At 41.7% G+C, this 23081-nt stretch overlaps 2 protein-coding genes across 3 annotated transcripts in view; one reads left to right on the top strand and one right to left on the bottom strand.

Moving 5' to 3' along the window:
• LOC110525138 (protein RUFY3) overlaps positions 1 to 18859 on the bottom strand; it is a 107184-nt gene extending 88325 nt beyond the window's left edge. Inside the window, exon 1 of one of the 2 annotated variants that reach the window (XM_036979178.1) lies at positions 18349 to 18859. In XM_036979178.1, the coding sequence (XP_036835073.1) occupies positions 18349 to 18625 (277 nt within the window). In that variant the 5' untranslated portion in view covers positions 18626 to 18859. Of the gene's footprint in view, positions 1 to 4224; positions 4956 to 18348 lie in introns of those variants that run through there. The other variant, XM_036979179.1, reaches the window with a different exon arrangement.
• A 3678-nt stretch (positions 18860 to 22537) lies between these two features.
• LOC110525139 (mitogen-activated protein kinase 1) overlaps positions 22538 to 23081 on the top strand; it is an 89362-nt gene continuing 88818 nt past the window's right edge. The window contains exon 1 of the mRNA XM_036979177.1: positions 22538 to 23004. Coding sequence (XP_036835072.1) covers positions 22859 to 23004 — 146 coding nt within the window. The 5' untranslated portion in view covers positions 22538 to 22858. The remainder of the gene's footprint in view (positions 23005 to 23081) is intronic.

Here is a 23081-nt window from a genome sequence, read left to right as displayed (position 1 = left end):
AAAAAATAAATAATAATTCACAACATTCACTTAAAATGAACCTTACAAATAGCAATGTTGGGAGATTTGGAAAGCCATAGTCAATAAATAATAACAATACTAGTAGGAAATGTTTTCATCTTTAGCTCACAATCTGTGGATACTATATGATTAGAACAGTTAAAAATGTAAAACATCACAATTAAAAAATATACATGGAAACCAAACGAGGGTGGTCTATTGTGATAGGTGGGATGGGCTGCCTATGTTCAGTAATGTATTATTGTTATGTGATTGCTGTATATAAAACAGTACCATGTATGAAAAATGTGTACTGTACACTACTTGTCAACAGTTCTAGAACATCTACTCATTCAAGGGTTTTTGTTTATTTTTACTATTTTCTACATTGCAGAATAATAGTGAACACATCAAAACTATGGAATCATGTAGTAACCAAAAAAGTGTTAACAAATCAAAATATATTTTAAATTATTCAAAGTAGCCACCCTTGACAAAAGCTTTGCACACTCTTGGCATTATGTCAACCAACTTCATCAGGTAGTCACCTGGAATGTATTTCAATTAACAGGTGTGACTTGTTAAAAGTTAATTTGTGGAATTTCTTTCCCTTCTTGATGCGTTTGAGCCAATCAGTTGTGTTGTGACAAGGTAGGGGGGTATACAGAAGACAGCCCTATTTGGTAAAATACCAAGTCCATATTATGGCAAGAACAGCTCAAATAAGCAAAGAGAAATGACAGTCCATCATTACTTTAACACATGAAGGTCAGTAAATCCGGAACATTTCAAGAACTGAAAGTTTCTTCAAGTGCAAAAACCATCAAGAGCAATGATGAAACTGGCTCTCATGAGAACCACCACAGGAAAGGAAGACCCAGAGTTACCTCTGTTGCAGAGGATACGTTCATTAGTTACCAGCTTCACAGACACATCAAGTAACAGACACATCTCAAAATCAAAGGCTCAGAGAGAGACTGTGTGAATCAGCCTTTTATGGTCGAATTGCAGCAAAGGAAACCACTACTAAAAGGTCACCAATCAGAAGACACTTGCTTGGGCCAAGAAACACAAGCAATGGACATTAGACCGGTGGAAATTTGTCCTTTGGTCTGGAGTTTGGAGATTTTTTATTCAAACCGCAGTGTCTTTGTGAGATGCGGCGTGGGTAAACGGATGATCTCCGCATGTGTATTTCCCACCATGAAGCATGGCGGAGTTGGTGGTGAGATGGTGTGGGGGTGCTTTGCTGTTGACACTGTCAGCGATTTATTTAGAATTCAAGGCACAATTAAACAGCTTGGCTACCACAGCATTCTGCAGCGATACGCCATCCCATCTGGTTAGGGCTTAGTGGGACTATCATTTATTTTTTGAGAGGACAATGACCCAACACACCTCCAGGCTGTGTAAGGGCTATTTGACCAATAAGGTGCTGCATCAGATGACCTGGCCTCCACAATCCCCTGACCTCATCCAAATTGAGATGTTTTGGGATGGGTTGGACCACAGAGTGAAGGAAAAGCAGCCAACAAGTGCTCAGCATATGTGGGAACTCTTTCAAGACTGTTGGAAAAGCATTCCAGGTGAAGCTCATTGAGAGAACGCCAACAGTGTGCGAAGCTGTCAAGGCAAAGGGTGGCTATTTGAAGAATCTCAAATATAAAATAGATTTTGATTTGTTTAACACTTTTTTGGTTACTACATGATTCCATGTGTAATTGCATAGTAGAATAATAGTGAACAAATCAACTACGTAGAAAATAGCAAAAAATTAAGAAAAACCCTTCAATGAGTAGTTGTGTCCAAACTTTTGACCAGTAGTGTATGAAAACCTGTATAAGAACATAAGAGGGGGAAATGGATGGGTTAATACATCTGTTTATTTTAAATTACTGTTGTGCGACTTGTGGCACTCAACTTGAATGCACCTCAAGAAGAACATTTATCTCGCCTAGAACAAAAAGCAAGCTACACTGAACAAACCATATTAATGCAACAATTTCTAAAGACATTACTGAGTTAAAATTCATAAAGAAATCAGTGAATTTAAATAAATTAGGCTCTAATCTATGGATTTCACAAGACTGGGAATACAGATATGCATCTGTGGGTCACAGATATCTTAAAACAAAGTTAGGTGCTTAGCAAACCGGTATCTGGTGTGACCACCATGTGCCTCATGCAGCGTGACATCTTCTCAGAGTTGATTGTGGTCTGTGGAATGTTGTCCCAATGGCTGTGGGATGGTGTCCCAATGGCTGTGGGATGGTGTCCCAATGGCTGTGGGATGGCGTCCCACTGGCTGTGGGATGGCGTCCCACTGGCTGTGGGATGGCGTCCCAATGGCTGTGGGATGGCGTCCCAATGGCTGTGGGATGGCGTCCCAATGGCTGTGGGATGGCGTCCCAATGGCTGTGGGATGGTGTCCCAATGGCTGTGGGATGGCGTCCCAATGGCTGTGGAATGTTGTCCCAATGGCTGTGGGATGGCGTCCCAATGGCTGTGGGATGGTGTCCCAATGGCTGTGGGATGTTGTCCCAATGGCTGTGGGATGGCGTCCCAATGGCTGTGGGATGGCGTCCCAATGGCTGTGGGATGGCGTCCCACTCCTCCTCCAATGGCGAAGTTGCTGGATATCAGCGAGAACTGGAACTGTAGTACACGTCGATCCAGAGCATTAGACAGTTGAAACCGGGTTAATCTGTGAACAGCACACCTATCCAGTGTGCCAGTGACCATCAGAGCATTAGACAGTTGAAACCGGGTTAATCTGTGAACAGCACACCTATCCAGTGTGCCAGTGACCATCAGAGCATTAGACAGTTGAAACCGGGTTAATCTGTGAACAGCACACCTATCCAGTGTGCCAGTGACCATCAGAGCATTAGACAGTTGAAACCGGGTTAATCTGTGAACAGCACACCTATCCAGTGTGCCAGTGGCCATCAGAGCATTAGACAGTTGAAACTGGGTTAATCTGTGAACAGCACACCTATCCAGTGTGCCAGTGACCATCAGAGCATTAGACAGTTGAAACCGGGTTAATCTGTGAACAGCACACCTATCCAGTGTGCCAGTGACCATCAGAGCATTAGACAGTTGAAACCGGGTTAATCTGTGAACAGCACACCTATCCAGTGTGCCAGTGACCATCAGAGCATTAGACAGTTGAAACCGGGTTAATCTGTGAACAGCACACCTATCCAGTGTGCCAGTGACCATCAGAGCATTAGACAGTTGAAACCGGGTTAATCTGTGAACAGCACACCTATCCAGTGTGCCAGTGGCCATCAGAGCATTTGCCCACTGAAGTCAGTTACGATGCTGAACATCGTCAGTCAGGACGACGAGCTTGGTTTCTGGTTTCTATTCTTCAGTTGTGCAAATGGTCTGCGGTTGTGAGGCCGGTTGGCCATACAGCCATATTCTCTAAAAAGGACGGCGCAGAATTGACCAGGTTTGGCCATCATTGTAAATAAGAATGTGTTCTTAACTGACTTGCCTAGTTAAATATTAAATACAAAGATAAAACAGCTCTGGTGGACATTCCTGCAGTCCGCATACCAAACGCACACTCCCTCAAAACTTCAGACATCTGTGAAATTGTGTTGTGTGACAAAACCGCATGGTTTTACCTAGGTGCACCTATGTAATGATCATGCTGTTTAATCAGCTTCTTGATATGCCACACCTGTCAGGTGGATGGATTATCTTTGCAAAGGAGAAATTCTCACTAACAGGGATGTAAACAAATTTGTGCCCAAAATTTGAGATAAATAAGCTTTTTGTGCGTTATGGAACATTTCTGGGATATTTTATTCAGCCCATGTTATGTTTATATTTTTATTCAGTATAAAAGTTAATAGATCAAATATTCCATGGGGTTGTCTAATTTGTCATTGCGCCTTTTGTTTGTAGAAGAAAAGTAAAATGTGGACTGTTCTAGCATCTTCAACGTGTGGTGCAGCGCCACAGCTAAACGAGGGCATTGAAAACACTGGTCTGTTACTGTACGGAGGCAGGATGGAGAGAGGATATCCTGAGTGTCTATATCCCAGCACTCCTCCCTGCAAGACACTCTTGTAATTGAGTTAAATCAGTGGGTTACCAAGCGCTGAGAACCAATGATGTAATTCATTACCACAACATCCTCCTGAACATCCACCCACCCCCGACCCTCCCCATCCTCCTAGACTAGGTCAGCCTCAGCCCTGTCTGTACCTTCGTGGGCTGGCTCTGGGTCTGGGGTGAGGGAGATGTCGTTCAGCTCCCTGAGACAGAGCCATTCTCCGTCCACCGACACGCGGAAGTTACACAGGTAGATGGTCTCCCGGGCGGCCTGCGTGATCTTATCGGTGGTGGGAGTCGGGGCGTCGGGCTGGGCCATCAGGTCTGCCATGATGACTCAGCGAATAGAGGGCTGAGAGGCAAATGGAAACAACGCAGCTCTCTCCAGAAAGACAGGCAATGCAAAGTAAGGCCAGTCTATGTGCTAAAAACAAAGGGAGAGAGAAAAGAGGAGGCTGGATGGATGCTGGGTTTGTTATTCCTCGCCCTTCACAGATGAGTAAGGAGAAAAGCCACCGTGCGTCTGTCTCAACAAAGGCTGCAGCCCTGCCCTCTCCTCTGTGCGTCTCTGCAGCGCGGTGCGGTCTGGGTACTGGGATAACAACGCTCTGCCTCTCCTCTCGCCCGGCTAGCTCAGATAGAGTAGGCTGTGAGTCGCTGCTCCGATGATAGACACCAAGATGGCTGCCTGATAATGAGCTTGCTGGGTAACAGATCAGCATCACGTGACCAGATGGTGCATGCGTAAAATAAAGCTTTGTTGCAGGGAGGGAGAGCTTCATCTTTCTTTCTGGCATCAGCCACATTTCCTGGTTGGGAAGGAGCATTAATCAAAACACTGAACTGAACCACCACTTAACAGGCACTACAACTCTCCTGTATAAAAGCAGTGGACATTAACTATCGTTTCAATCAGCCTACAACATTAATGTTTTTAGGACAAATATTGAAACATTGGTATCTCTTGGTAATTTGTTAAGTAAAATAAGTTGTTCTCAATGACTGACCTAGTTAAATAAAAATAACGCGTGCACTGCTGTAGACTGCTGTAGACTGCTGTAGACTGTTGTAGACTGTTGTAGACTGCTGTAGACTGTTGTAGACTGCTGTAGACTGCTGTAGACTGCTGTAGACTGCTGTAGACTGCTGTAGACTGTTGTAGACTGCTGGAAAATTACATTTCACACTGACGAAACTGAGTAATAATACTATAATAATAATAATGAACCAAGATCATCTGCGAGTCACAAAACAATTAGTCTTCTGAGCAAAAGCCTAGACATTATGCTCGTTTACAGCATTTCTAGTTTTTTATTTGACCTCATAATGCTGCCACACCATTCAGTTCTTTATGTGACCTCATAGTGCTGCCACACCATTCAGTTCTTTATGTTACCTCATAGTGCTGCCACACCATTCAGTTCTTTATGTTACCTCATAGTGCTGCCACACCATTCAGTTCTTTATGTTACCTCATAGTGCTGCCACACCATTCAGTTCTTTATGTTACCTCATAGTGCTGCCACACCATTCAGTTCTTTATGTTACCTCATAGTGCTGCCACACCATTCAGTTCTTTATGTTACCTCATAGTGCTGCCACACCATTCAGTTCTTTATGTGACCTCATAGTGCTGCCACACCATTCAGTTCTTTATGTGACCTCATAGTGCTGCCACACCATTCAGTTCTTTATGTTACCTCATAATGCTGCCACACCATTCAGTTCTTTATGTGACCTCATAGTGCTGCCACACCATTCAGTTCTTTATGTTACCTCATAGTGCTGCCACACCATTCAGTTCTTTATGTGACCTCATAGTGCTGCCACACCATTCAGTTCTTTATGTTACCTCATAGTGCTGCCACACCATTCAGTTCTTTATGTTACCTCATAATGCTGCCACACCATTCAGTTCTTTATGTTACCTCATAATGCTGCCACACCATTCAGTTCTTTATGTTACTTCATAGTGCTGCCACACCATTCAGTTCTTTATGTTACCTCATAGTGCTGCCACACCATTCAGTTCTTTATGTTACCTCATAGTGCTGCCACACCATTCAGTTCTTTATGTTACCTCATAGTGCTGCCACACCCTTCAGTTCTTTATGTTACCTCATAGTGCTGCCACACCATTCAGTTCTTTATGTTACCTCATAGTGCTGCCACACCATTCAGTTCTTTATGTTACCTCATAGTGCTGCCACACCATTCAGTTCTTTATGTTACCTCATAGTGCTGCCACACCATTCAGTTCTTTATGTTACCTCATAGTGCTGCCACACCATTCAGTTCTTTATGTTACCTCATAGTGCTGCCACACCATTCAGTTCTTTATGTTACCTCATAGTGCTGCCACACCATTCAGTTCTTTATGTTACCTCATAGTGCTGCCACACCATTCAGTTCTTTATGTTACCTCATAGTGCTGCCACACCATTCAGTTCTTTATGTTACCTCATAGTGCTGCCACACCATTCAGTTCTTTATTTTACATAATACAGGGATACAAACTTCTGAGGGACCAAAAAGGTGACACTTTTTTGTTGTTGCACTGAAACAAGCAATAAATAACGCAGGTTTTAACTAATTAACCAACAGAATATGATCTACATGATCAGTCTCTGTGTGTAAAATAAAAACGGGTTCATGTGACCCTAAAATAGCTAATTAAAAAAGGAAAGAAAGCAAAATCCAATGTTATTTGTTGCACAGACTTCAGAGCAAATGAGAAAGAAAACACTAATATTGTGGTTAGCCTTGATAATAGAATGCTTGTGACCACACTAAATATACTGGGGGAAAAACATTGTGAAGTAGAAATAGAATGAAACAGGCATTCTATTGTTGCTCTATTATAGTGGCCTCTGTAGACATTGATCAACTGCACAAGGATACATGTGTGCAAAAATAATGTTCACTGAGTAAAAAAATAAATATAATCCCACGCACTCACTCACACACGTGTTACTATCAAGTCCAACACAACAAAAACAATATCTGTGGGCTTTACTGCACATTATTACATTGTACACTTTCTGCCTGTGGACATCTGTTCTACAATGTGCCAGCAGAGCATGAGATCCTTTGTTGGCATAATTGGTCTCTTTCAGGCAGAGAGTACACCTGGCATACCCCTTTCCATCCACCGTATTGAAAAAGTGATAGAGGGAAAGCGTGTGGTGTTCCTTTCACTAGTGGTATCCAGCTTAAGCCAGGCCCAGCTCCAGCTACACTTGTTTAACCTCTACCAGATCAGTGGGACCCCCATGGGAAGGTTGAGCTAACGTAAGCTAATGTGATTAGCATGAGGTTGTAAGTAACAAGAACATTTCCCAGGACATAGACATATCTGATATTGGCAGAAGGGGCTTAAATTGTTGTTAGTCTAACTGCACTGTCTAATTTACAGTAGCTATTACAGTGAAATAATACCATGTTATTGTTTGAGGGGAGTGCACAATTATGAACTTGAAAATGTATTAATACACCAATTACGCACATTTGGGCAGTCGATACAACATTTTGAACAGAAATGCAATGGTTCATTGGATCAGTCTAAAATGTTGCCCATACACTGCTGCCATCTAGTGGCCAAAATCTAAATTGCACATGGGCTGGAATAATACATTATGGCCTCGCTCTTCCATTTCAAAGATGGTATGGGAAAAATACAAAAAAATGCATGTTTTTTCTTTGTATTATCTTTTACCAGATCAAATGTGTTATATTCAACTACATTAATTTCACATTTCCACAAACTTCAAAGTGTTTCCTTTGAAATGGTATCAAGAATATGCATATCCTTGCTTCAGGTCCTGAGCTACAGGCAGTTAGAGTTGGGTATGTCATTTTAGGAGGAAATTGGGGGGGGAAAGGGGCAGATCCTTAAGAGGTTTTTAAACAAGCAACGCCTCATTTTCACCTAATTCTCTCATACTGAAAATTAACCACATACTGTAGAGGGAAAACATTAGTTCACAGATATAGGTTCGTTGGTGAGCTAACTATAACGAGTTAACATTTCACACAGATTTCCAGCGTGCAGTAAGCAACTAACGCGTTATAACTTGAGGAATGGCAAGGAGTCGTATAATGTATTTTTTTTTTTTTTGAGGGTGGATCATCTTAATATTGCGGTAAGAATGTTGCTTCCAATGTAATTGTCTGCATCATTTCCAGTCCCCCATATTTTGGGGGGTAAATATATATATCCATACACGCATGCAAATATATACACATATATACATACACATACCTATATAGACATACATACTTTTTTAAAGAATATACCTTTATTAATATTCCCCAAACCCTTTCCCCAATCCCCCAATTGGAGTAAACTAATAAACACTTCTGCTTCTACCTTCAATCCATACATCTTATACACACTCTACAGACAGTCTACTTTACAATAGTTCTCTCTTGTTTGTTCTTAGTCCTTCCTCTATTTCTGATGTCCATCCAGTTTGATTTCTATTTGTAACTATGCTATTTCACAAAAGCTCCAAACCTATATACATTCTACATTCCCTTATGCCCTACATTGTTTATCTTGTTGTTAGTCCCACCCTTCAGCTCCACTCAACCCCTCCCACCTGTCTCTCATCATCCATTTCGGATTTCTACATATATTTTTCAACTGTGCTGTGATGCTTCACAAAATAATTGAACCTTCCTATTCTCATAGCTTCTACAGATTGTAAATTAAAAATAAACATTTTTGCTAAAATAATTATTATATTATTGATTGATTGACAATAGCTTTTCAAATCACCCAGTATTGCTATCTGTAATGTTAGTTCTAGGCAAATGTTGCAATTCTTCAGCCATTCCTGGACCTGTGACCAAAAATGAGCTCCATATGGACAATACCTAAATAAATGATCTAATGACTCTGCCTCCTCACAGCAGAATCTGCAGAGCTGGGAAGATTGTATCCCCCATATATTTAACATTCTATTAGTTGCAAGAATTTTGTATAGTAATATAAATGGTAAAAGTTGAAGTTTTGAATCCGGCGTTGTTTTGTGTATCAATTCATAAACCATGTGCCATGGAATGGGTACATCAAAAATCTCTTCCCAACTGTTTTGCAATTTATATAACACAGTTGTCAGTTTTTTGGTCCTTAAATGAAATTGGTTTGTTTTTATTTATCACACTTTTCTTTAACCATTTATGTTCTTTAATACAGGGCCGACATACAAGTTCCTTACTCTTTCTCCCTTCTACTTGCCTCTTCCATTTCTGTGGTAATGCTGCAATTAGTTGGTTGTAATTTTGGGTAGAGCAGACATTTCCATATGTCTGTGTTAGCTGCATGTGTGACAACACTCCACCAGTCCTATTTATGATGTCATTCACTAAAATTCTATATTTTTTAAACATTTATTCAATAAACAGTTTTTTTAATCAATTAGTATATTTGAATTTAACCACAATAGTTGTTGTACTATTTGTTCTGTCATTTCAGGTGGATTAAACTGACATTGCAACCAACTTTCTAAGGCTTGTTTAAAAAATAATGATATTTTGGAGATGCTTTCCTTTTCAAACAACTGAAAGTGAGCAGGTTTAATTTGAATAAAGGGGAAAAGGCCATTCCTGAACATAGGATGAGACATTCCTACCGATTGACTAGAGAACCAGTTTGGATTTAAGTATAACTTTTGACTGAAGCCTTTAGTGAGAGGTCTAGTGCTTTACTATTTAATAATTTCTGCTCTCTGAATTCATATTCGTTATATAAATAGGCCCTTTTCATTTTATCTGGTTTGCCGTTCCAAATCAAATTGAATATTTTTTATTCATGTAATTTAAAAAGCAGGTCACTAGGTGTAGGCAAAACCATAAGCAAATAGGTAAACTGTGATATGACTAAAGAGTTAATCAGGGTAAACTGTGATATAACTAAAGAGTTAATCAGGGTAAACTGTGATATAACTAAGGAGTTCATCAGGGTAAACTGTGATATAACTAAGGAGTTAATCAGGGTAAACTGGGATATGACTAAGGAGTTCATCAGGGTAAACTGTGATATAACTAAGGAGTTAATCAGGGTAAACTGGGATATAACTAAGGAGTTAATCAGGGTAAACTGTGATATCACTAAGGAGTTAATCAGGGTAAACTGTGATATCACTAAGGAGTTAATCAGGGTAAACTGTGATATAACTAAAGAGTTAATCAGGGTAAACTGTGATATGACTAAGGAGTTAATCAGGGTAAACTGTGATATGACTAAGGAGTTAATCAGGGTAAACTGTGATATGACTAAAGAGTTAATCAGGGTAAACTGTGATATGACTAAGGAGTTCATCAGGGTAAACTGTGATATAACTAAGGAGTTAATCAGGGTAAACTGTGATATGACTAAGGAGTTAATCAGGGTAAACTGTGATATAACTAAGGAGTTAATCAGGGTAAACTGTGATATGACTAAGGAGTTAATCAGGGTAAACTGTGATATGACTAAGGAGTTAATCAGGGTAAACTGTGATATAACTAAGGAGTTAATCAGGGTAAACTGTGATATGACTAAGGAGTTCATCAGGGTAAACTGTGATATGACTAAGGAGTTAATCAGGGTAAACTGTGATATAACTAAGGAGTTAATCAGGGTAAACTGTGATATAACTAAGGAGTTAATCAGGGTAAACTGTGATATGACTAAGGAGTTCATCAGGGTAAACTGTGATATAACTAAGGAGTTAATCAGGGTAAACTGTGATATGACTAAGGAGTTAATCAGGGTAAACTGTGATATAACTAAGGAGTTAATCAGGGTAAACTGTGATATGACTAAGGAGTTAATCAGGGTAAACTGTGATATAACTAAGGAGTTAATCAGGGTAAACTGTGATATGACTAAGGAGTTAATCAGGGTAAACTGTGATATGACTAAGGAGTTAATCAGGGTAAACTGTGATATAACTAAGGAGTTAATCAGGGTAAACTGTGATATGACTAAGGAGTTCATCAGGGTAAACTGTGATATGACTAAGGAGTTAATCAGGGTAAACTGTGATATGACTAAGGAGTTAATCAGGGTAAACTGTGATATAACTAAGGAGTTAATCAGGGTAAACTGTGATATGACTAAGGAGTTAATCAGGGTAAACTGTGATATGACTAAGGAGTTAATCAGGGTAAACTGTGATATGACTAAGGAGTTAATCAGGGTAAACTGTGATATGACTAAGGAGTTAATCAGGGTAAACTGTGATATAACTAAGGAGTTAATCAGGGTAAACTGTGATATGACTAAGGAGTTAATCAGGGTAAACTGTGATATGACTAAGGAGTTAATCAGGGTAAACTGTGATATAACTAAGGAGTTAATCAGGGTAAACTGTGATATAACTAAGGAGTTCATCAGGGTAAACTGTGATATGACTAAGGAGTTCATCAGGGTAAACTGTGATATGACTAAGGAGTTAATCAGGGTAAACTGTGATATGACGGAGTTAATCAGGGTAAACTGTGATATAACTAAGGAGTTAATCAGGGTAAACTGTGATATAACTAAGGAGTTCATCAGGGTAAACTGTGATATGACTAAGGAGTTAATCAGGGTAAACTGTGATATGACTAAGGAGTTAATCAGGGTAAACTGTGATATGACTAAAGAGTTCATCAGGGTAAACTGTGATATGACTAAGGAGTTAATCAGGGTAAACTGTGACATAACTAAGGAGTTAATCAGGGTAAACTGTGATATAACTAAGGAGTTAATCAGGGTAAACTGTGATATGACTAAGGAGTTAATCAGGGTAAACTGTGATATAACTAAGGAGTTAATCAGGGTAAACTGTGATATGACTAAGGAGTTAATCAGGGTAAACTGTGATATAACTAAGGAGTTAATCAGGGTAAACTGTGATATGACTAAGGAGTTAATCAGGGTAAACTGTGATATAACTAAGGAGTTAATCAGGGTAAACTGTGATATGACTAAGGAGTTAATCAGGGTAAACTGTGATATGACTAAGGAGTTAATCAGGGTAAACTGTGATATAACTAAGGAGTTAATCAGGGTAAACTGTGATATAACTAAGGAGTTCATCAGGGTAAACTGTGATATGACTAAGGAGTTAATCAGGGTAAACTGTGATATAACTAAGGAGTTAATCAGGGTAAACTGTGATATGACTAAGGAGTTAATCAGGGTAAACTGTGATATAACTAAGGAGTTAATCAGGGTAAACTGTGATATGACTAAAGAGTTAAATCAGGGTAAACTGTGATATGACTAAAGAGTTCATCAGGGTGATTTTCCCACAAATACACAGGTATTTTCCTTTCCATGGTAGCAAGATCTTATCTGTTTTTGCTAACCTTCTATAAACATTTATTGGACTGAGATCGTTTATTTATTTTGGGATTTGTATACCAAGTACGTCCACATCTCCGTCAGACCATTTAATTGGTAAACTACATGGTAATGTAAAATGTGCATTTTTTAGTGATCCAATACGTAATATGGTACATTTATCATAATTTGGTTTTAATCCAGAGAGGATAGCAAAAGTATCTAGATCCTCTAGTCGTATAATGTTACCAGTTAATACTATAGCAAATTGGTTAGGTTACTAACGTTAGCTCATCTGACCTTATTAGCAAGCCAATTTTCACACCATAAACTCATGTATTTCATCAGATAAATTGGCTAATGTGGCTCAACATTTCCCTGGCTAGCTAACGTTAAAATCGACCCAGCTAGCAAGATACTAAACAATGCTAACAATACTTGGTCCACCACACTTTCTTGGATTCAAAATGGCAAAATTCACCGAAAGGTGACTAGTTTGCATCCCTGTTAGATCGCTAAACAGAAGTTCAGTTAAAAATATATATAAAATGTGCAGCATCCAACCTGTCCCCTCAAAGTATTCAGACCCCGTGACTTTTTCCAAATTGTTACAGCCTTATTCTAAAATTGATATAAAGTGTTTTCCCCCCGATCAATCTACACCCCATAATGACAAAGCAAAAACTGGTTTTTAGAAATGTTTGCTAATTTCTCAAATTAAAAAACAGAAATGTCACATTTATATAAGTAGGGTTGTGAGGTCCTGAGCAGTCCTGAGCAAGTTTTCAGCAAGGATTTCTCTGTACTTTGCACCATTACCTCAATCCTGACTAGTCTCCCAGTCCCTGCGGCTGAAAAACATCCCCACAGCATGATGCTGCCACCACCATGCTTCACCGTAGGGATGGTGCCAGGTTTCCACCAGATGTGACACTTGGCTTTCAGGCCAAAGAATTCTATCTTGATTTCATCAGACCAGCGAATCTTGTTTCTCATCGTGTGCGAGTCCTTTGGGTGCCTTTTGGCAAACCCCAAGCGGGCTGTCATCTTTTACTGAGGAATGGTTTCCGTATGGCCACTCTACCATAAAGGCCTGATTGGTGGAGTGCTGAAGAGTGATGGTTGTCCTTCGGGAAGGTTCTCCCATCTCCAGAGGAGCTGCCGAGCTCGGTCAGACCATCCAGCTACATCTAGCCTGTATCAAAACACCAATTACACTACCAGTCAACAGTTTTAGAACACCTACTCATTCAAGGGTTTTTATTTTTACTATTTTCTACATTGTAGAATAATAGTGAAGACATCAAAACTATGAAATAACACATATGGAATCATGTAGTAACCAAAAATAAGTGTTAAACAAATCCAAATACATTTTTAGATTATTTCAGTCTTGAAGGAGTTCCCACATATGCTGAGCACTTGTTTAGCTGCTTTTCCTTCACTCCACGGTCCAACTCAACCTAATCCATCTCAATTCAAATGAAATTTTATTTGTCACATACACGTGTTTAGCAGATGTTATTGCGGGTGTTGCGTAATGCTTGTTTCTCTAGCTCCAAAAGTGCAGTAATATCTAATAAGTGATATCTAACAATTTCACAACAATACTGCCCAAGAACACAGCGGCCTCCATCATTCTTACACGGATGTTTGGAACCACCAAGACTCTTCCTAGAGCTGGTTGCCTAGCCAAACTGAGCAACCGAGTCACTCTGACAGAGCTGGATTGGATTACCTTCCAAAAGGACAACCATCTCTGCAATACCAATCGGGCCTTTATGGTAGAGTGGCCAGACGGAAGTCACTCCTCAGTAAAAAGGCGCAACAGCCCACTTGTAGTTTACCTAAAAGGATTCAAACCATGAGAAACAAGATTGACCTCTCTGGCCTGATTGCCAAGTGTCACATCTGGAAGAAACCTGGCAACATCCCTACGGTGAAGCATGGGTGGCAGCATCATGCTGTGGGGATGTTTTTCAGTGACAGGAACTGGGAGACTAGTCAGGATCAAGGTAATGGTGCAAAGTACAGAGAAATCCTTGCTGAAAACATGCTCAAGACTGCTCAGGACCTCACAACCCTAAAAACACGGCCAAGACAACGCAGGACTGGCTCCAGGACAAGTCTCTGAATGTCCTTCAACGGGCCAACCAGAGCCCGGACTTGAAACCGATCGAACATCTCTGGGAGAGACCTGAAAATAGCTGTGCAGCGATGCTCCCCATCCAACCTGACAGAGCTTGAGAGGATCTGCAGAGAAGAATGGGAGAAACTCCCCAAATACAGGTATTCCAAGCTGTAGCGTCACACCAAAGAAGACACGGCTGTAATCGATGCCAAAGGTGCGTCAACAAAGTACTAAGTAAAAGGGTCTGAATACTTATGTAAATGTCATATTTCTGTAAATATTTCTACAAACCTGTTTTTGCTTTGTCATTATGGGGTAGTGTGTGTATATCGATTAGGGGGAAAACCAAAATGTAATCAATTTTAGAATAAGGCTGTAACGTAACAAAATGTGGAAAAAGTCAAGGGGTCTGAATACTTTTCGAATGCACTGTATCGACACTGGACAAAAATACACTGCTCAAAAAAATAAAGGGAACACTAAAATAACACATCCTAGATCTGAATGAATGAAATACTTAAATACTTTTTTCTTTACATAGTTGAATGTGCTGATAACAAAATCACACAAAAATGATCAACGGAAATCAAATTTATCAACCCATGGAGGTCTGGATTTGGAGTCACACTCAAAATTAAAGTGGAAAACCACACTACAGGCTGATCCAACTTTGATGTCCTTAAAACAAGTCAAAATGAGGCTCAGACGTGCTTCCACGTGCCTGTATGACCTCCCTACAACGCCTGGGCATGCTCCTAATGAGGTGGCGGATGGTCTTCTGAGGGATCTCCTCCCAGACCTGGACTAAAGCATCCGCCACCTCCTGGACAGTCTGTGGTGCAACGTGACATTGGTGGATGGAGCGAGACATGATGTCCCAGATGTGCTCAATTGGATTCAGGTCTGGGGAACGGGCGGGCCAGTCCATAGCATCAATGCCTTCCTCTTGCAGGAACTGCTGACACACTCCAGCCATATGAGGTCTAGCATTGTCTTGCATTAGGAGGAACCCAGGGCCAACAGCACCAGCATATGGTCTCACAAGGGGTCTGAGGATCTCATCTCGGTACCTAATGGCAGTCAGGCTACCTCTGGCGAGCACATGGAGGGCTGTGCGGCCCCCCAAAGAAATGCCACCCCACACCATGACTGACCCACCGCCAAACCGGTCATGCTGGAGGATGTTGCAGGAAGCAGAACGTTCTCCACGGCGTCTCCAAACTCTGTCACGTCTGTCACATGTGCTCAGTGTGAACCTGCTTTCATCTGTGAAGAGCACAGGGCATCAGTGGCGAATTTGCCAATCTTGGTGTTCTCTGGTAAATGCCAAACGTCCTGCACGGTGTTGGGCTGTAAGCACAACCCCCACCTGTGGACGTCGGGCCCTCATACCACCCTCATGGAGTCTGTTTCTGACCGTTTGAGCAGACACATGCACATTTGTGGCCTGCTGGAGGTCATTTTGCAGGGCTCTGGCAGTGCTCCTCCTGCTCCTCCTTGCACAAAGGCGGAGGTAGCGGTCCAGCTGCTGGGTTGTTGCCCTCCTACGGCCTCCTCCACGTCTCCTGATGTACTGGCCTGTCTCCTGGTAGCGCCTCCATGCTCTGGACTCTACGCTGACAGACACAGCAAACCTTCTTGCCACAGGTTGCATTGATGTGCCATCCTGGATGAGCTGCACTACCTGAGCCACTTGTGTGGGTTGGAGACTCATGCTACCACTAGAGTGAAAGCACCGCCAGCATTCAAAAGTGACCAAAACATCAGCCAGGAAGCATAGGAACTGAGAAGTGGTCTGTGGTTATCACCTGCAGAACCACTCCTTTATTGAGGGTGTCTTGCTAAATGCCTATAATTTCCACCTGTTGTCTATTCCATTTGCACAACAGCATGTGAAATTTATTGTCAATCAGTGTTGCTTCCTAAGTGGATAGTTTGATTTCACAGAAGTGTGATTGACTTGGAGTTACATTGTGTTGTTTAGGTGTTCCCTTTATTTTTTTGAGCAGTGTATAAACACAGCATGTAAAGTGTTGGTCCCATGTTTTCAGAAATGCTACCATGCTTTTCAATTTTTTGGAGAAATTTGTTAACATCCCTGTTAGTGAGCATTTCTCCTTCGCCAACATAATCCATCTACCTGACAGGTGTGACATTTCAAGAAGCTGATTAAACAGCATGATCATTACACAGGTGCAACTTGTGCTGGGGACAATAAAAGGGCGGTAAAATGTCCAGTTTTGTCACAGCACAATGCCACAGATGTCTCAAGTTGCAGGAGCGTGCAATTGGCTGACTGCAGGAACATTTGCCAGAGAATTTAAATGTTAATTGCTCTACCATAAGCCACCTCCAACGTCATTTAAAGAATTTGGCAGAACATCCAAAAGCCTCAACCACAGAACACGTGTAACCACACCAGCCCAGGACCTCCACATTCAGCTTCTTCACCTGCGGGATTGTCTGAGACCAGCCACAAAGACAGCTGACGAAAATGTGGGTTTGCACAACCAAATCATTTCTGCAGTCTCAGGGAAGCTCATCTGCGTGCTCGTCGTCAGGGTCTTGACCTGACTGCAGTTTGGAGACGTAACCAACTTCAGTGGGCAAATGTTAAATGTTTTTCGACCTGTCCCCAAATTAATATAGTTGGTTCAAAGTTGGCTTTGATATTTCTAACTCCATGTCCTGATCGTGTCTGGTGTGGGTGGACAAAATCAACACGCGTGTGATGGCGCACCTTGTCAGCATGTTAGAATATTTTTTAGGACATAGGACTAGACAACGACATTAATGCATGCAAATGGTTAAATAGCGAGAACCATTCAAAACATTGTAGTTTGGCTGATTATTGAGTTAGTCTGTTGTATATCAGTTTACCTGCTGCGCAAATGTCTCTCTTCTCTGGCAACGGCCCACTGACACACCCGCCTGTGATGCACACACCATGACTTGAGGGATTCTCATTAATTACCATAAATGTGCTATACCTGGGCAATAACTCACAGCAAACGTGGCCCGCGTTGATCTCAACAACGCCTTTGAGGCTGCAATGTAATCTGATCAGCCATTCAGGAATGGACCTCAGCTGCTCTGTAATTATTATCCACAACATGTGTTGTTCCCTTACATTATACACATCAGGTATGCAAACAACCAGCATAGACAGCAAGCTAGCTAACATGACTACCTAGCTAACCAGCTACATCACAACACCAACTACTGACATGGTGACACAGAATTAGCTGACCAGAGGTGTTCATTTGACTCTAGGAGGTAACCTAGCCACCTATAGCCTCTAGGAGGTAACCTAGCCACCTATAGCCTCTAGGAGGTAACCTAGCCACCTATAGCCTCTAGGAGGTAACCTAGCCACCTATAGCCTCTAGGAGGTAACCTAGCCACCTATAGACTCTAGGAGGTAACCTAGCCACCTATAGACTCTAGGAGGTAACCTAGCCACCTATAGACTCTAGGAGGTAACCTAGCCACCTATAGACTCTAGGAGGTAACCTAGCCACCTATAGACTCTAGGAGGTAACCTAGCCACCTATAGACTCTAGGAGGTAACCTAGCCACCTATAGACTCTAGGAGGTAACCTAGCCACCTATAGACTCTAGGAGGTAACCTAGCCACCTATAGCCTCTAGGAGGTAACCTTGCCACCTATAGACTCTAGGAGGTAACCTAGCCACCTATAGACTCTAGGAGGTAACCTAGCCACCTATAGACTCTAGGAGGTAACCTAGCCACCTATAGACTCTAGGGGGTAACCTAGCCACCTAGACTCTAACTATAGACCCAAATTATTATATTTATTGAAACTCACTTTTCGTTTTGTTGGACATTCTTTCGATATTGAACTCATATTGAACAGGAGTGGGAGATGACAGTCCAGTCTTTGCAAATCGGATGTTGGCCGAACTGAGCGCCTCTTTAAAATAAATGACCGACGTCGGAGAGAAAGACTCATCCGGTGTGCCAGCAACATGTCCGTTTTTAGCTTGAATATGTACTATGTCAGAGTCCCCCGTGGCGTCCAAACTTTGTGAAAGTTGTGGATCCTGAAAAGGGTACGATGATATCGACAGACTCCCCTCGGCCATCTTCACCTCAAACTCATATGACTCGTCTCCAAAATAAAGCAGTGCAAAATCAATATTGTAGCAAACTACTAGCGCATGACGGATATACACTTCGTTCGTTCACTTCTTTCTTACACCTAAGATTTAATAGATCATTTATTTTTCTGCAACTTGCTGTTTTTCTGTATAATTTTGCAGTCCAGTCTCCACAAAACCCGTATCTAGTGAACTTCAAAGAATCGCAGTGCAGCCTATGACGTACACAAAACGTGACGCATAGCTGTCGTAAAGAAACCTTCTCATTGCCGAAACATTTTACACCAATGAAATGCATTAAAACACAACTTTATTACGACGGTTTTTTGTGTTTGTGAAATTGTAAAAAACTATTTACAAAAGGAGGCCTGTATAATGCAGAGAATATATACATATAAATTGCATATATGAGCCGATCAGAGTACACAGTAGACAGGATACTTATTTATGTAATAACATTACTTATATTATATAATTCAATTAAAAACTTGCGTTATTCATTTAAAATTTTCAATCCAATAACATTTGTTGCTGCTGAGATTGTATTTCATAGTTTGATATTTTAGCGCCCTCTGCTGACAAGCAGCACTCAGTAGGCCTTCATGGTTGCTTTTACACCATTAGTTTACATGGGCAGCCCAAATCTGATATTTGTTTCACAAATTGGTCTTTTAAACAATCAGATCAGCTTTGAAAAAAGCGCTGCTGTGAAAAGATCTGATGTGATTGGTCGAAAGACCAATTAGTAGAAAAAACATCAGAATTGGGCTGCCTGTGGAAATGCAGCCATGAGACCCAAGGTCTCGTCTATAGGGGAGAATCTCAATTAGTTTTGCTCGACTCCTCACGTCCTCCTCCGTTGTGGAAACAAATGTGCTTGTATGAAATGAGACTCTCATTAGGTAAATTACGTTGACATGGGTGGAATTCGCCTACTAACTAATTGACACTCTTCACCCATTCGACCACTTTCATGACTTATGGGGCGAACAGAAGACAATCAACAAACGGACATGCACTCAACACATCACTCACAGGAAGGCCCTCAGCCACCTGTTCTCCCAGTACCACTCAACACATCACTCACAGGAAGGCCCTCAGCCACCTGTTCTCCCAGTACCACTCAACACATCACTCACAGGAAGACCCTCAGCCACCTGTTCTCCCAGTACCACTCAACACACCACTCACAGGAAGGCCCTCAGCCACCTGTTCTCCCAGTACCACTCAACACATCACTCACAGGAAGGCCCTCAGCCACCTGTTCTCCCAGTACCACTCAACACATCACTCACAGGAAGGCCCTCAGCCACCTGTTCTCCCAGTACCACTCAACACATCACTCACAGGAAGGCCCTCAGCCACCTGTTCTCCCAGTACCACTCAACACATCACTCACAGGAAGGCCCTCAGCCACCTGTTCTCCCAGTACCACTCAACACATCACTCACAGGAAGGCCCTCACAATTCCAGTGGGTCAGAAGTTTACATACACTAAGTTGACTGTGCCTTTAAACAGCTTGGAAAATTACAGAAAATTATGTCATGGCTTTAGAAGCTTCTGATAGGCTAATTGACATAATTTGAGTCAATTGGAGGTGTACCTGTGGATGTCTTTCAAGGCCTACCTTCAAACTCAGTGCCTCTTTGCTTGACATCATGGGAAAATCAAAAGAAATAAGCCAAGACAATTGTAGACTTCCACAAGTCTGGTTCATCCTTGGGAGCAATTTCCAAACACCTGAAGGTACCACGTTTATCTGTACAAACAATAGTGCGCAAGTATAAACACCATGGGACCACCCAGCCGTCATACCGCTCAGGACGTAGATGCGTTCTGTCTCCTAGAGATGAACGTACTTTGGTGTGAAAAGTACAAATCAATCCTAGAACAACAACAAAGGACCTTGTGAAGATGCTGGAGGAAACAGGTACAAAAGTATCTATATACACAGTAAAATGAGTCCTATATCGACACAACCTGAAAGGCCGCTCAGCAAGGAAGAAGCCACTGATCCGAAACCACCATAAAAAAGCCAGACTACGGTTTGCAACTGCACATGGGGACAAAGATCGTACATTGTGGAGAAATGTCCTCTGGTCTGATGAAACAAAAATAGAACTGTTTGGCCATAATGACCATCGCACAAACAACCACAATACCTGTGACTTTGACCACATTCATTCTTCTACCTGTATGTTTGTTTTCCAATTTAGTCGCAGACAGCACAAAATGTACCCTGCACAAAATGCCACATTTTCTCTGTGACCACCATACTGTTCAGACAACCATAGACCCTGCCTATGTCTTAAGTACTGGTAGACAAACATAGACCCGTCCTAGGTACTGGTAGATCTGAGACCCTTCCTAGGTCCTACATAGTGGTAGATCTGAGAGAATAATAAGCATTATGGCAGAACCTTGTATATTTGAGTTTTTCTTATACCTGTCCAATCCTCTCAGATCTACACAAGTAGGCCTACCTAGGAGCTGTTTCTGGACAGGGTCATTCATCTATTGATGGGTTGAAGTGGAAATAGTTTTTCCTCTGAGCTCTGTAAGAAAAAAGATCAATGCCCAATCAAAATCAAATGTTATTTGTCACATGTTTAGCAGATGTTATTGCAGGTGTAACGAAAGGCTTGTGTTTCTAGCAGTAATATCTAACAATTTCACAACAATACACACACATCTAAGTAAAGGAATGATGAATTTAGAAAATATAAATATTTGGAAGAGCAATGTCGGAGCGCCATATACTAAAATACAGTAGAATATTGTATGGCGGGGTAAACAGGCAGTGGCTTGGGTGGTTGTTGTCCTTGATGATCTTTTTGGCCTTCCTGTGACATCGGGTGCTGTAGGTGTCCTGGAGGGCAGGTAGTTTGCCCCTGGGGATGAGTTGGACAGTTGCCGTACCAGACGGTGATATAGCCCGACAGGATGCTCTCAATTGTGCATCTGTAAAAGTTTGTGAGGGTTTTAGGTGCCAAGACAAATTTCTTCAGCCTCCTGAGGTTGAAGAAGCGCTGTTGCGCCTTCTTCACCACACTGTTTGTGTGGGTGGACCATTTCAGTTTGTCCGTGATGTGTACACAGAGGAATTTTAAGCTTTCCACCTTCTCCACTGCGGTCCGGTTGATGTAGATAGGGGGGTGCACCCTCTGCTGTTTCCTGAAGTCCACGATCAGCTCCTTTGTTTTGTTGACGTTGAGTGAGAGGTTATTTTCCTTGCACCGCACTCCAGGAACTGCCAACTGCCTCAATCTGAAGATCGGAGATTAACCCCTCATAATGATTCAATAATCTCAGATTATCATCATGATAATCCACAATAATACATACTCAGATTATCATCATGATAATCCACAATAATACATACTCATTATGGACAACAGTGGTTGTAGACAATTCATGTCAATCTATAATTTGCAGTCATGCAATAAATATAGACCTGCGTGTAAGAATATCTGATATTACCCTAAAGGGTTGTGCCTAGTAATCTTCATCCTCATGGGCCTAATCTGTAGACAAAGGTACTTTGTGTTATAATGAGTTTGATATATAGACCTGCATGTAAGAATATCTGATATTATCCTAAAGGGTTGTGCCTAGTAATCTTCATCCTCATGGGCCTAATCTGTAGACAAAGGTACTTTGTGTTATAATTAGTTTGATTAATCCGGGTGATGTTAAAGATCTTCTCACAGCGAGGTTGTCGATCTTGTCTTGCATCCTTGATCACATGACGCACTCCGTTATTTCCTGCAGCAGCCTCGGCTCAGCTCTGTGTATTCATTACGTCTTGCAACGGAAACCGTTTACCGCGTGTGAGAAGCAAACAGAGCAAACGGAAGGAAACGGGGAGGGGCCTACCTGAATGTGTCAAATAGAAGCCCTCGTTTTCGTTGCAAAACGTTTTGCGTTGGGAGTAAACGCTTTCTGTTGCAAAACCAAACATTTCGCAAAAGAATCGGCGTAAATGAATACACCCATGCTCTTGCAGTAGCTAGCAGACTGCAGTCAGTGGAATCAGGCTTTGTACACGTTATAGCGCCGAGGAGCGGACAAATTACTTTTCTTACTCTCTTTCGCCGTTACTGAGGACTTCATAAAGTCTCACTGTGTTGTATAACGTTATTACAGCGGTGACTTTTCGTATTATCCCTTTCTTTTTGGCTGTGGAGAACGTGTTAAAAATACAGCTAGTTTTCACAATGGCGACAGCAGCAGTATCTGCCAGTGCTGGCAGCGGCCCCAACCCCGGATCTGGCGCTGAGTTAGTCCGAGGACAGGCCTTCGATGTCGGCCCTCGCTACCACAATCTCTCCTATATTGGCGAGGGCGCCTATGGAATGGTGTGGTAAGAAATATTTCCGTAGCATACCATAACGGCAGACATGTAGCCTCTCATCGTTACTGAGGTTCATAAACCAGGGT

This window comes from Oncorhynchus mykiss, chromosome 6 (genome assembly GCF_013265735.2).
Source record: "Oncorhynchus mykiss isolate Arlee chromosome 6, USDA_OmykA_1.1, whole genome shotgun sequence".
NCBI lineage: Eukaryota > Metazoa > Chordata > Actinopteri > Salmoniformes > Salmonidae > Oncorhynchus > Oncorhynchus mykiss.
The sequence above is the reverse complement of the archived record's forward strand: the minus strand, read 5'-3'. Positions and strand labels throughout refer to the sequence as shown.